This window comes from Anastrepha obliqua, chromosome 1 (assembly GCF_027943255.1).
Source record: "Anastrepha obliqua isolate idAnaObli1 chromosome 1, idAnaObli1_1.0, whole genome shotgun sequence".
In the NCBI taxonomy this organism is placed as follows: domain Eukaryota; kingdom Metazoa; phylum Arthropoda; class Insecta; order Diptera; family Tephritidae; genus Anastrepha; species Anastrepha obliqua.
Window position 1 is genome coordinate 102,326,406 of NC_072892.1, and position 15,392 is coordinate 102,341,797.

General features: G+C 34.6%; 1 protein-coding gene across 1 annotated transcript; it reads right to left on the reverse strand.

Moving 5' to 3' along the window:
• Window positions 1–12,804: 12,804 nt before the first annotated feature.
• Window positions 12,805–13,884, reverse strand: LOC129235656 (uncharacterized). Its single transcript, XM_054869611.1, has 2 exons — window positions 12,999–13,884; window positions 12,805–12,916 (listed from the first exon to the last, which is right to left on the reverse strand). Exons 1-2 carry the CDS (start codon window positions 13,651–13,653, stop codon window positions 12,813–12,815), a joined length of 759 nt encoding a protein of 252 aa, XP_054725586.1. The 5' UTR covers window positions 13,654–13,884; the 3' UTR covers window positions 12,805–12,812.
• Window positions 13,885–15,392: the final 1,508 nt, after the last annotated feature.

Sequence of the window (15,392 nt, forward strand, 5' to 3'; positions counted from 1 at the left end):
ACTTTTATACAATTGAAAATTTCAAAGCTTTTCTCAACAAAAGAAAAAACTGTTTTTCGCATACGCAATATTTACAATGACTATGAATGGTTGAATGAATGTATGAATATATGTATGGACGTATGTATCTCCCCTGCGAAACAATGAAATACCAACATTCAATTATGTCACTTATTGCATATCATAACGGAAAATGTTAATTTCTTTACGTAATGACATCAATCAAAATGTTATTACATATGGCAAAATATTGTAAAAAACGAACACACACACACACTAAAAGCCCAATATGACATTGGTAACGTATCGGTCAAATGCAATGCAAAATATGATCATACCCACACAAACAAACAATAAATATGTACTTGTAAGTAATTGTAAATGAAATTACGGCAATAAATATGTTGCCTGTTAAATATACGTTTATACATTTTTATGTTGGTGATTTATGATCGTTTGTGGCGGAATATTTTCGCGGCTACTTTGTGACCAAAATTTTTGTGCGAAACAAGCAGGCGTGCAGACAAACATACACACACATGCGTATGTACATATACGAGGTGTGTTCAAAAAGTAAGGTGGGTTTTTATGTTTGTCGAAAAATATTTATTTTGTTATTGTATCTTCAAAGTAATTGCGCTTAGATACATACAAGGTGGCGCAAAATTAGTCATCCAATTTTGTTTTAGAATAACTTTTTTTCAAATATGTATTGTAAAAAAGTGATTGAGTGATGGAAATTTTTATTTTGACTCCAATTCTTGTAATTGCACCACGCAATGTTCACATTTGTCAAATATGATTGGCATACAATGTCATTTGCTAAATTTATAAATCTTGTGATAAGATGATTAATTTTGCGCCACTTTGCATAACATGCTTGTGCCAACATTTTTTCCATTCCTCGAACCTCTTCTGGTAACCACTTTCTTTGTATTGCCTTGAGATTTTCAGCGTTGTAGTCTTTAGTTCCTGCATCCCTCTCTAGTGGGCTCTTCCATTCGAACAATTGCGCTTTGGTCTCGACATTTCAGGTATAACCCTACTACACCTATGATTGGTCATCATTTATGACTCTTTGAGCAAATCGGTATCATGATTTATGCTCTACAACAGCTCATGAGCGATGCTCAAGCGAGGGCTCTTCTGGCCAAAATTAAGTTGCCTCGCTGGCACACGCCTATTGCCCCAGACAGGCGGAAAAATTGCATGGTGTCTCTAAATTTGATTCGACAAGATTGATTCGACAAGATTGATTCGACAAGATTGATTCGACAATTTTTCAAATTAATTTTCTTTACTAAGTTGGGTCCATCTAAAAAGTGCTTGTACGAATCTTATACAATCTTTCTTTACTCAAAGCAGTCTCAAAGCATATGCCACTACCAGCAATTCAAGTATTTTGCAGCACTTAATTCCAGTTTTGACACAGAACTTACGGCAAATTCTTTGATCAATTTTTTTTGACAACAGAGAATCACCGAGCACACCAAAACACTTCTACCCTTTGTGTCTGTCGAAAACAAACTAAGAATTATATCTATGTAGTTGAGACTTTAAACATAAGTTGAGGGCATTGGATCACATTCCACTTCTGCTTCTTCTTGATTAACGCGACAACCGCTTAAGCGATTTTGGCCGATTTTAACGAAGCGCGCCAGTCGTTTCTTTCTCGTGCTCACCGGCGCCAGTTGGACACACTAAATGAAGCCAGGTCCTTCTTCACCTGATCTTTCCAACGCTGTGGAGGCTTTTCGTGTTCCTCTGCTACCACCAGCTGGTACCGCATCGGATACACTTTCACATTCCATTACAAAATAAAAAAAACCGAAAATAGAAAAAAAATCACCTTACTTTTAGAGCACACCTCGTATATACTACATATCTAACTATGTATGCGTGCATAAGTATTGCTGTGCGGGGGCTTAGTAGCCTTTTCATACCTACTTGCGCGAACTATCGAAGATTTTTGCGGGGGTGTCTCCACCAAGCCCTGTGTGTGAAATAATAAAAACTAGGCATTAAATTGAATTTTTAAAAGTGGAATTAGTTCGTTGAAAGAAAAAACGAAAAATAAATTTTTTAACAAATCCAATCAGCAGTTAGTTAGCCATGCGTGGGAGTCATTGATTAATAGATCACGAAACAATGAAACTCATTAGGCTTCTTTCATTTGGAGCCATCTTTTTGAAGGCCAATGCGCCACTTAAGCGCGCTGTCATTTCATTAAACCGGCAACAAGCAAATAAAAAATTATATTAAATTTTATTGTTTTTCTTTTCTCTCTATTTTTGATGTCGTATGCCGCGCAGTGGCGTCAAATAATCGGCCAATACGCTTAGTTAATTACATCAACTCAATTATTGTTGTTTTCGCTGACACATTGTCATGACTTAATTCACCACTTTGCGTATGCGAAGCAGGTGATTGCCATTATCTACCGGCTCGGCTCGGTTAGAGCAGCAAAATCGCGCTAATAAAAAAATGAAATTAAATAAAATAAAAAAGAACTGTAAATAAAAGAAAACAAAATAAATCAATTATTACATACTTGACGCTCTTCCTCTTTTACAAGTTTTTCAGTTGCGCAGCACCATCCTATTATGCGCACTTTACTTGTTTGTATGTATGTAGACTCCTCAGCCGCACGCTTGCTGGACCGCTTCAGCAAACGTTTGGGTGCGTGCGCGACATCACAGCTAAATTTGTTGAAAATTATAAACAATTTGCGCACAATTTTCGAACGTAAGCTGGTGAACCCAAATCACTGTGTAATTACATAAAATCGACGGGAAATGAAAATTGTGCAGGCGGGCGTTTGGCGCAGCTACAGATAATGCCCGTGTGAACCACAATGGCCTGGTTGTTCGTTGATTTCGTTCAATCACAGCTATTTCGTTGACTTATTTTGCGCACTCGACTTGGTTTTTACCCTGTTGATTATTATTTGCTTTTTGCTTCGATTCGATTGCCAGTGATTTTCAAAAGAAAATTGCCTTTAGCCGCTTGAGCGCAAAATAGAAACGAAATTAAAATAAAACTAGTGAAACAAGTGGCGGTAATTACCACACACAATGATATTTATTCATGCCGGTTGGGTATTAGTCATTTCCTTTTGAATTCGTTGTTGTTGTTTTTCGCTATTATTTGTATTACGGGCTATCGGCCATGAAATAATAATGGTAATTTGAAATTTTGCGCATTGGCTGGCAGAATAATTACATCCCTGCATATATGCACATACATATGTATACATATAGATAATTTGTAGCCGCAAAAAATAAAATATCTAAGGAAATTAAAAGCAGATTAGAGTTAATGTTTTTTGCATAAAAAACAAAAATTGTGTTGATTTGTTTGCTGGCCGAGAGATAAAGGCAATCAGGCTTAGGTCAGCATATGAGATGATTTCGTATTCTAGTGACCGCAAACTATTGAGTTTTGTAGTAAAAAAGTTATGAAAGAAAATGGATGATTAATTTTGCGCCACCATGTGTAAACTTTTCTCTCTGCTCACTTATTGATAGCTTTCAAGCAAAAAAGAAAGAAAAAGAACAGACGACCAGTGTTTGATACTAAAAATTGATCTAGCGAATTTGTAAATGCTTTCACTTGTCATAAAAGCTCGTTTAAAGTTTCCTTTGATTAGAATTACCCTAACTATACTATTTCAGTTAAAACCATATATCTCCGTAAGTTTTTCGCAGATTCCCTTGAAGTTTTGGTATATTTCTTTGTAAAGTAAGTGATATTCAGAAGTGACCAGGTCTAATGAATGCAGCGCTTGCGTCAAGATTTTGTGAACACAGTTTACTTAATTGCATATTTTTTACCAACTAGAGCAGAGCATAGGACCGAGCATTGCCATGATTCAAAATTACGCACTCGTATCAAAAAGTACATTTTGGTCGTTTTTTTCTCCGGTCCGCGCTCGCTTCAAAATTTCAACGAATCAACAACCGCTGTATGATAATTTCGCCAGGTTTTAATAGCTCGAGCATTATTTCTATATCTTTGTTAGCTCCGCGCGGAAGCATAGAGCCTCGACAAGACTCGTTCATCGTGTACGGTTCTGGGCTGTTGTCCCATGTGATGTCGGCATCTTTGGCCGATCGCGACCTCTGCTCCCTTGGGGACTGAAGTCCAGTGCCATTCTCGTGATGGTTTCTGGTGGTATTCTAAGGATGGGCTTCTCATTCGTTGATCTCCGGCCAGAATATTCTAAAGATGATGTCGAGGCATTTGTTGACGGAAGATTGTAGCCTCTGTGCGTTGGTATTGGAGACCAGCCATGTAGTATACTACAAAAAGTAAGGTGAATTTGGTTGTAAAATGAAAAATCTTTATTTATTCTTGTAAATCAATTTCATCCCCTTCAAAATAATCCCCTCTCGATGAAATACACTTATGCCAACGATTTTTCCAATCCCCGAAACATGCCAAATAGTCCATTTCCGGTATAGCCATCAGCACCTTCGAAACGCGTTCCCCGGAGTGGTCTCTTGAGTTTTGGGAATATCCAGAACTCACACGGAGCCAAATCAGGCGAATACGGTGGTTGCGGAAGGATATGCGTGGAATTTTTGGCGAAATGGTCACGAAGAACGAGTGCAGTGTGAGACGGTGCATTATCGTGATGCAAAAACCAAGAGTTGTTGGCCCATAATTCTGGTCTTTTTAGACGAATTGCTTCACGTAAACGACGCATAACGCTCAAATAATATTCCTTATTAACAGTTTGGCCAGGTGGAAGGAATTCATAGTGCACCACACCACGAAAATCAAAAAAAACTGTCATCATGACCTTTATTTTTGAACGACTTTGACGTGCTCTTTTCGGTCTGGCCTCGCCTTTAGCACGATATTCGCTTGATTGGTCGGTTGTTTCAGGGTCGTAAGCATAAATCCAAGTCTCATCTCCCGTAATGATGCATTTGAGCTTGTCCTGATAGTCTGAAAGCATTGTTTCACACACATCAACGCGACAACTTTTTTCCAAGAAATTGAGAGTTTTCGGTACCAAACGAGATTTGACTTTTCGTAGGTCCAAATGGTCTTTCAAAATGGTTTTCACAGATCCTTCTGATATTCCGAACATATCAGTAAGGTCTTTAACAGTCAACCGACGATTTTTGAGCACTAACTCCTTCACTTTATTGACGTGTTGGTCATCTGTTGACGTCGATGGTCGTCCGGAGCGCTCCAAGTCTTTGTACCACTTATAAACATTTTTCTGCGACATGGTCGAATCACCAACTAAACGTTTCCGCAGCCGAAATTTCATTCCGCAAACAAAATTTGATGGCACTTCTCTGCTCAATCAAATCAGACATTGTAAAAATCGAAAAATGCACTCTTGGTCGTTTGGTAAACACAAGCGTAAATATATTACTGACATTGAAATTCACATGAAAGTTGTCCCAGTTGTTATTAACAGTGCTGCCAACTCATGAAAAAAATAACTATAGCGAACTTTTAATCCCGCGAAGTTTGACAAATAAATTCACCTTACTTTTTGCCCACAGTAGTACGATTCCCTTTCGGGCGCAGCAGTAACACAGTGTCATCTTGACACCATGCATATTCAGCTTTGTAGTTAATGAGAAGATTTGTCATAACTGATATATTTACTTCGATTAGATGCCTTTGCAAAGTTGCTCCGTTTTCGTCTACTGAAAATCGACCTCGAGAGTGTAAAGCTCTATCCTCCAAAGGTGGTTATATTTTTTAATTTTATTATCGAACTCTGTCGTCAGCTCTGTTCTACATTTGGATTCGGAAAATGAGTGTCATATTTTTGATTTATACACCACGAGATTTTCGCTAAAAATATCGAATTGCAGCTCATCACACCTAGTGTTTTAAAGACGTTAAATATAAAAGTTAACCCTCGTATACATAACTTACTACATTCTAACTTTCGTGCTACTTTCAAATTCACGCTTGCCCTAATGCTGCGTGTGAGCTAATTTTTATGATATTTTCCTTAATATAATCAATGAAAAACTTTTTAAATAAAATAATATTTCTCTCGATTTTTATAATGTTTGGTAATTCATTAAATTATTTAGCAATTATTTTCATAATTTAAATAGTAATTTAATTCATGATCGAATAAAGCGAATTGTCATCTTTTAATTCTGCACAAATTAAACATAAAATTCTTGTTTCTCCTTAAGTTGAATGGCCACACATCTCTCCCGTACACTAATGACAATGCCTTGATAATTAATTGTACATCAAGTCATATTTAATTTTAAACACAAACAGTGAAACATTTATAACAGTTTTATGGCTGATATTATTTAAATCATCGGGGGATGTCCCCGACAAAACGATAGCACATCAACATTTTGACCAGTTTTGACAATTTTTCTATTTTCTTTCCAGCGTTCATTCGTTTTTTGTTTAAAGTATAGTTAATTATATAACAAAAACTATATAAATCCAATTTTAAAATGTCATACAAGAAGCAGGAAAATTATACAAACTTTTCTTTTCACATAAATTCAAGTAAAAGGAAAATTTCGTAAATTTGTTATACGGAGAAAATGCGCAACACCGTTAGGGGAAACAATTTTCAAAAATCAACGCATTTCTTAAAAACTTTAGACTTGCATTTTATTACACTAAAATTTAATAAACTATGAAACTGCATACTCAGGAGGTTTGTAAATTTTCTGAAATTCTAATAAAGACCGTTGAAATTTGATGGAAGGTTTGTGGATTTTTTATAATTTTTTCATAAAGCCTGAAACCTGGATTTATCTAAACAAAAGAGACAATTCGTTCGTCGCGGGCAGTATACTTCATATTAAAGTCCAACGCATACCCTTATTAAAAGATGTTCAGCCTATTTCTAAACTCTGCTCAACACAGGAAAAATGTTATATGTAGATCAATCCTTAAACTAAGGCTTGATTGCCACTCCAAAGACTTGCAAATTTTGATGACCTTATTTTCATTTTTGTGAATTTTGGGAATTTTGTAACTAGGTTTTTGGTATAGAATAAACTATATTTAAAAAAACAAAGCGACAAAAAATTTGAATGAAAAATATTGCTAATATTGTATAAAGATAAAATGACTTAATTCAATGTGCAGAAGTGTGAAAGTTTGTGTTGTTCCGTAAACGTAATTCCCAGTGTCACGCGAACGCTCTACCAAACTTCTTCATTCCTAGATTCAATATTTATGTGGGCTTATATTCTTATTTACAAATAAAAGTAATTCATTAAAAGTAACAAAGTCGTTACAGTTTTGTCATTTTTGTTACGAGAGCGAGAAAAAGTCGTTAAGGAAATGTGCCGATGATTTGAATCTTGCAGCTCAACCAGGTTCGCGTCAGATCTCACAGTCAATCGTCTAATATTTTCTTAAAAATTGCACACAAAATAGGCTTTCACGAAGTCACTCTAATGAAATAATTAAGAGTGGCAGTACCTAAAACAAAAATGTTAGTTGAAGTTAGCGGTGTTGCAACTGAGTTGTGAAGTCAGAGACAGCACACGATCACTACTGATCACAGATTTTGCGGTCATAGTAAGCTACGTTTGTTTTTTTAACAGAAAAACCTGGGTTTGCTGTTGCTGGTTGGTGACTGATTTAGACGTTTTACCGGGCAGATAATCAGCGAGTGTTAGTTTAGGACATGAGGCGGTATTAATTATGCGAGCACAAGAGTATAAATTAAAGTGAACGGCTTTGACCTACACTTACACTAGGCCGGGTCGATTTGTGAGGAGGCAAAAAAATCGCCCATTGCTCTGTGAAAATCGTATTCTAGGGATCAAAATAAGAAACTTTGCCGAAGGAACCATACCTCTAAAACGAATGAGCGATTTTTAAATCGACCCGCCCTAACTTACACACTTTCTTGGATGTTTGGCCTAGCTTCTCCTCCTATTTGTGGTTTCTTACAGTTTAATTCCAACTCCGAGCGGCAGAGGGTTTTTATGAAGATGTTTTTCGTTACACAAATACACTCGAAGTTTGCCATTGCCTGCCGAAGGGCCACCGTTTTTAGAAAAAAACTTTTTCAATCATTTAGCGAACCAACCCATTCGGCTACGGCGACCGAATAAATTTCAAATAATAAACTAAGTTAATTTCAATTAGTCGTTAGTGAGTTTACGCTGCATCTGCAAGTACGAGGGAATTTAATAAAATTTTTCAATTCAAAATTGCAAATCAATTTTTTATTCAACTAGAGCAGACCAATGTCGCATTACTGATTTAATGTGCAATGTGACACAAATTCAAGGTGTTTTGCACTCTTAAAATTGATCACATTTTACAATAAATATTTTAAAATTTTTATGCTTCACTATAATTTGCAATATATTTTTACAATGTTGCAAAAGCATAAACTTGCAATAAAATTTAAAACTATTTTGTTTACAATGTCGCTGTTGCTAATAAAAAAAAAATAATAATAAAAGCAAATACCAACTCCACTTTATATGTATGTAGGTAGCCTTTGACTACCAATAATTTTATTTTTACACCTCTGTCGCCACGACCACTAAAAAATCTTTTAACATGCCCACATCGAATAACGCGACTGACTACTTTTTGTGCAAAACCAGCAACACAGACACCATAAACAACTAGAAATATTACAAACGAAACCAAAAAAAAAAATCAAAATTTTTTTACTATTACTGTTTATATTGGCGTAGTATTTTTTCCAATTTTGTTTAATATGCAAATTGCATACTTGTGTGGGCCGCACTTGTACGAGGCCTTCAAAAATATGTAAATATGTACGTATGAAAAAACATACAACTATTTAAACGCAAAAGTTGGTAATCACAAATACTACTGAAATGCCTTAATATAGCTTTAGAACAACAAAATCCACAACAACAACACCAGCACATGTAAATATGAAAAAAACTAAACCCATTCAACAACTGCTGGCTATTGTGCATAAGTAATTATGTATGGATATATGTACGTATGTATGTGTGTATGTATGAATGTATGTATGTATGTATGTATGTATGTATGTATGTATGTATATATGTACTTGTGCATGCACATTGCTAAGGCTTTTAAGCCTAAGAGGACATTGTACTCGCGGCTATTCAGCCCACTGTCAACATACCGAGTGTCACATTTGAGTAGCTGCTGCTGCTAATAAATGCGAATAGAAATAAATAAATATGCGAAATTTTAGCTCGCTGCACACTTGATTCGTTATGCATTTGGCCTTTTGCAAATATAATACTTGCATGCTCATACACACACACACGCATACGTATATGTTTGTATGTACTGCAAACAACTCGTTACGGCAGTCGCGCATGCGCTATGCATTCGCGATTCTAATGGTGTTGCGTTGCAAGCTAAGTACCGGCACTGCAAATGCGTATTTGTGTGAGTGTGTGCATGTGTGTGCTTGGGTCTGCCGCACGCGCATGTGGGTGGCTTTTGGAATCTACGGCCATACCTTTCTGTGCGCTTAATTAAAAGTAAAGTTAACTATAAATATTTGAGTATTTTGTGGCCTCTGCCCCTCTCTTCTGTGCACTAGGCGTACATACCACACGAGTAGGTATGCAAATCGCGTCCATCGGCATATGTATATTAGCGTTAAACATTTTTATTATGTATATAACTTATCACTGAGTAGATATGCTGTTGTTGTGATCTTGAAATCTAAAATGTTTTTATAGCGGATTTTTATGGCTTCATAATTGAATTAAATAACTGTGTTGCATTGTGGTAGAACCAGCGAAAATAGGCGGATTTTTCAAGGATCCAATGGCTGGAAAAAGATAAAACGAGTTTATGTGATATGTTTAATCGATAGTTCATTAAAATAATTTGAAATAAATTATCTTCCAAATTTCGGTTAAACTCATACGAGCATTATTGGAAGTTAGTGGTGTCTGATTGACTCATTGCAAGTTTTATCACTACCTTTACTTAGGAATGTACCCTAATTTGAGTGCAAGATATACGTAAATAATGATTAAGCTCGGCATGTTCTCCAGTTGCCAATCTCATATCAATGCATCCTTTTGAAAAATAATCTCCGCCTTTCGAGTTCATCTATCATATTATTTTAAAATAGATCCCTACGCCTTAAGACCTCTTTGACCCAATCCTGCAGAGATCCGCACAAACTCCAAACAAATAAATGTGAGAGAGCCCAAAGCTCTAATTGCAGCCTGACTATCGCTAAAGATTAAATCATCTCATCTTAGTGGTTTTGTTCCAAAATTCTTTATAGCCACCTTACTACTTGGGCTCTCAGCCTGGAAGACACAGCAATTGGCAACTGAAAATAGAAACTTATCGAAAGAGATATATCGCCCACTCTGCCATCAAGCTATGAGTTATCTGTATCCATTTGCCAGCGGGGGTGATAATTCTTCGTCTCTGTATGGAATAATAGCGAACTGCTAACCCCAGGGGGGTCGCGAGGCTACTGAAAGGAGGTCGCAAAGATCTGATACTTTTCAATCATTATAAATAAAATTTTAATATTAGTATACACACTACGTACAAATATAAATACAAATAAAAATCATACAAAATGCTATTGTAGTTTTATTATAACTATTTTTTGAAAAAAGTGGCAATGCAAAACTGTTATGTAGGGCCTATAAATGAAAATATGGAAGTAGCATTTAAAATAATAAATGCAACGCGCTACTCGATTTTCAACTGAATGTTCGACATCGATGTCTGGCCGCCGGTGTCAGTGTTTGCAAGATAAAGTGAGGTGCAAAAATGGAACATAAATAACATAAGTTCTGTTTAGTACCATATCTACGCAAACAAGCTTGTTTATTTGAATCCAATTGTACATGTATTATATAATTAGTGTGTGAGCTTTCAAATGAGCCCATAACAGTTAAAATCTAACAACAAAAACTACTCATTGGAAGAGTTGAAAATAAAAACACAAATGTTCCAATTATGCACCGCTTATTTATTTATAAAAAAAAAGTACAAAAAACTAATTATTTTAATATTTCGTCCAAAGCCCTTCGATTTTTTTAATGCCTTTATACGGTTTGGCATACTTTCTGTATATTTAGCCACAGTTTGTGGCGAAATGGAGTACCACACATCCTGGACTCGCTCCCAGACCTCATTCATCCCTTATGGCGGGTTTTTATAGTGTACGAGCTTTTGTTTTACGAGAATCCACTGCATAACCGAAAATTTTTGGGACTTCAGCCAGTTTATTTTTTCTATTGAATAAATATATATATAGTTTTATGTCATTCTATTTACTGTGTTTTATTACGACCGATATCCCGTCAACGTTTCCAATTATATATATGTGAAATGAATGGGTACGTATTCTTTAATCCTTATTTTATTTACATTGTAAAATAGTGCGATATTACATCTACATCTACGGTTAATATATATTTCATTATATGGAGGAGGGGGTCGTTTAAAATTTCCTAAGCTTGAAGGGGGTCGCTATATAAAAAAGTTTAAGAAGCCCTGCGCAAAAGAACAAGAGATTAATGTACAACCATTTATGTTGCTTGCAAGAAAGCTTAACACTTTTAATGAGCAGGAGTTGCTTAGACCTTATATCCTCATTGGTATGCATCACTCAAAATGGAGAGTAATGGGATATGGTCCATCGACTACTGCCGTTTTAACGATTAATCCTCGGAAACTCAATACACTTTCCTAGCAAATGCGTTGCCACACCGAGAAGAAGTAGTAGATTTCTCGGCCTTATACGGTCAGAGGAAAGTCACATATGCTCAGCTCAAACCAGCTGCATTTTAGGTTTATTAAAGGAGATAGGATCGGATAAGGTATTGCGATGAGTAGAGGGCACAAGGGACCTTTACGTCGAAGTGCAATCTTCAAATTTTTCTAATCTAATAATATTCTAACCGCCTAAAAAACTGTGTCGCTTTGATTTTGTTGGAATTGGGTAAGGCTTTATCTCTACTGAAGAATATTGAGTGGGTTCTATATTTTGATTTTTTTGCTGCAACTCTTTTTTCTTTTTTTTTAAAGTCAAATAATTGTTAATCTTAGATAGATATACTATTTTATAGAAATAATATTTTATCAGAATTTTTTCTGTGCAAGTCTTTCGATACTTTGCGATAAAAGGCTTGAGAAAAATTTAAAACAAAAATATTCGCATAAAACAAATCGAAAAAATTGCTTTCTTGTAAAATAATAAAAATATTTTTTTTTTTGTTTAAATAAAAAAAGATTTTTTTTATACTTTGCGATACTTTTCAATAATTAAATATGTTTTCGTTTTTGCAAAATTTGTAAAAAAATGTATTTTGTTTTGGTAAAATAATACAAACGAATTTTTTTTGGTAAAAATAAAAGGTGGAAAAATTGTTTGGTAAAAAAATTTTTTCTGTGGGATTTTTCCATTTTTGGCAATAAAATACTTAAAAAAAATTCGTAAAAACAAATTGTTTCATCTTTTGTAAAATAATAAAATTATTATTTTTTTGATAAAATAATAAAAAGTGTTTCTATATTTTTCGATAAAATACTTGAAAAATTTTTGTTTTGGTAAAATATATTAATAAAATTAAGTTTTTTTTTGGTAAAATAATAGAATTTTTTTTGTTTTGTGAAGTAATACATATCTATATGTAAAAAACATTCAATGCTTTGTGATAAAAGCACTGAATAAAATTAAATTTTTTTCTTGTAAAAGAAACAAATTCGTGAAACAAAAAAATTGTTTTAGGTAAAATAATAGAAATTAATTTCCTTGGCAAAATGGCAGACAAAAAAGTGAGGGCTAAGGCCGCGGCAGACGACGTTAAAAAGTGCGCTACACATCAACATTTTTAGTCACATTCGCAATCGGAATCTGATTCGGACGTGATATCTCCTTCGCTATCGCTATATTCATCTTCATTTGATTCGCTTTCTGCATTAATGTCTTCATCGCCTATAACAAAGCACAAAGCAAAATGATTTTTAGACATTTAATAGAATGGAATAGTTATATGTTCTGTGGATAAATATATTACCTTCGTTTGTTCCAGGATCAATAATATCTTGTATTGTACTAGGCAGCTGTGGTCCGTCAAACCATTTAAATGTATACTTTCCCTCTACTAATATCCATCCGCAAGTTTCTGGTCGTAAATATGATAGAATTTTCTTATGAGCATTTTTCCATATTGTAGCAATATATTTGGTCCTCAATAAATGCTGCGTTAATTCAGCCTGGCTAGGAGGCAAAGTGGATGAGTCAAAATTCTGCAATTTTTTTTTCTGGAAAGGTTCCTCCAAATCGTTGACCTTATAGGTTTTTAAAAATAAGGCGAATCGTGCATCATTTACGGAGCTCAACAGCGGAAAGTTGTACAAATTACAGATAAACTTTTCAAGAATCGGGAAAACAGCGGTTTCATCACAGTCTTCATGTCCAATTTGACCGAATGCTTTTTGTAAGTCTTCATTTTTCTTTAAAATCTGTAAAGGACGTTGCTTTCCCTTGCGAAATAATGCGGGATTAAAATCGCAGCCAGTCAAAGCATGAAATCCTGGCAGAGATTGACACATTATCTCGCCTAACTTTTCATGCAACGTCGATACGTCAATTATTCGTTGCTTATTCCAAACCCCTGTTTGAATATAAACTTTGCTATTGTGTTGTACGTGAATCATATTAGCCAACATAATAATTAAAATATCCGTATCTGAGCATTTTATTAGAATGTTCGCTGTTGACTCGATATTGCACGCATGATATACTATTTTTGAATCCGCCTCTTCATGCAAATCGAGAGTAAACTTATCATTTTTTGAAAATAATATGCTTTCATTCACAGCTTCATATTGATAACAGTTATCAAAATTGAGTAGCACTTTTTTATTTTGAAAGAATGGAATTAATTCTTGATTTTGCCAGTTGACGATTAAAAATTTCACGAGTGCCTCTTTGAAAAAGCTATTTCGGAGTTCTTTATTAAAGTCTGATGGTCTTGATTGTTCAGGTCCAGAAATCACGTACATACGATTACCAGAGGAACCGCTTCGCTGACATCTTTCGTAATCTTTGATAGATGGTGATTGTTAGTCATTGTTAGTCACCATTTGAAGTATTTTTTTGGAGATACTTCCGAATGTTTTTGGTAAATCCTTGATACAATGTATGAGAAAGAATCCGTCTATTAAACAAATGTCAGTGTAGCTTGGGGCTGTACTTTGAACATCTTTTTCCAACGACTTCAACAAAACAGATTTATCTGTTTTATAAATCGATCCATCCAAGTGACACATACACATTGGAACGGGTGTTAGAGGATAAGTCAATATTTTTTTCAACATTAGCATTGTCATACATTGAAATAGAGGTTGTCTGTAAAGTCGGTTTACTGACGATAGTTTAACGTGACAACGTCATAAAAAAATACTGATGTAAGGGTTGCAATTTTCAAAACAAAATTTAAATTTTATTTGTTTGATAGATATTTTGTATGGATATAGAGGAGGAGGTAAATGGAATGGGAATGGAATAGGTCAAGTTACATTTACACAAATGTAAAAAATGACGAAACTTTTATCAAATTCATGAAAGATATCTTCAATTTCGATTGTGCATCAGACGTTAATAAGTCAACAACACTAAGGGGCACCATCATCGATTTGCCTTTTTCAAGACACTTTACACTCGAAACACTCCATAAATATCGATAATAATTCTTCTGCACTTAAATATCAAGAATGTGACTAAAAATGTTGATGTGTAGCGCACTTTTTAACGTCGTCTGCCGCGGCCTTAGCTCTCACTTTTTTGTCTGCCATTTTGTAAATGGCTTTTGGAATGTTTAAACTTTAAAATACAATAATTGGAATTCATGTACCTTATGATTTTTTTTAAATTAATTTTTGCAATCTTCAGCGCCGTCTGCCGGCGAGTTAGCCCCTCGCAAAATGTCTGTCAATTATTTTTACACTTTCTCAAATGTATAACCAAACTTTTCCCGTACATAGAATACCTGTACCTTATGAATTGTTTTCCACCCAAAATTCACCCCTTTCACTGCGTATCCCCCCTTTGCGCCCCAGTTTTGCAATGGCAGACATTCATTTTTATATTCGTCTACACTAATACTATTATTTTCAATATAAATTAGCCATGTACCTGATGCGGGCACTTTCATGTAGCCAGCTCTTAGACTATGTGATAAAAGCATTGAATAAAATTAAATTTTTTTGTTGAAAAAAAAAAACAAATTAATGAAATAAAAAAATTTTGTTAGGTAAAATAAAAAAAATAATTTCTTTTGGTAAAATAATAAAAATAATTTATTTTTGGTAAAATAATAGAAACATTGCTGTTTTTTTTTAGTAAAATTAAAAGTTGAAAAAATGGTTTAGTAAAATTAAAAATTAAGAAATTTGTTTTGGTAAAA

Coding starts and splice junctions, on each gene's coding strand:
- LOC129235656 (XM_054869611.1), bottom strand. CDS start 13,653: ATGTTGGCTAATATGATTCACGTACAACACAATAGCAAAGTTTATATT. Junction 12,917..12,998: donor TGATCCTGGAACAAACGAAG/GTAATATATTTA, acceptor GCTTTGTTATAG/GCGATGAAGACATTAATGCA.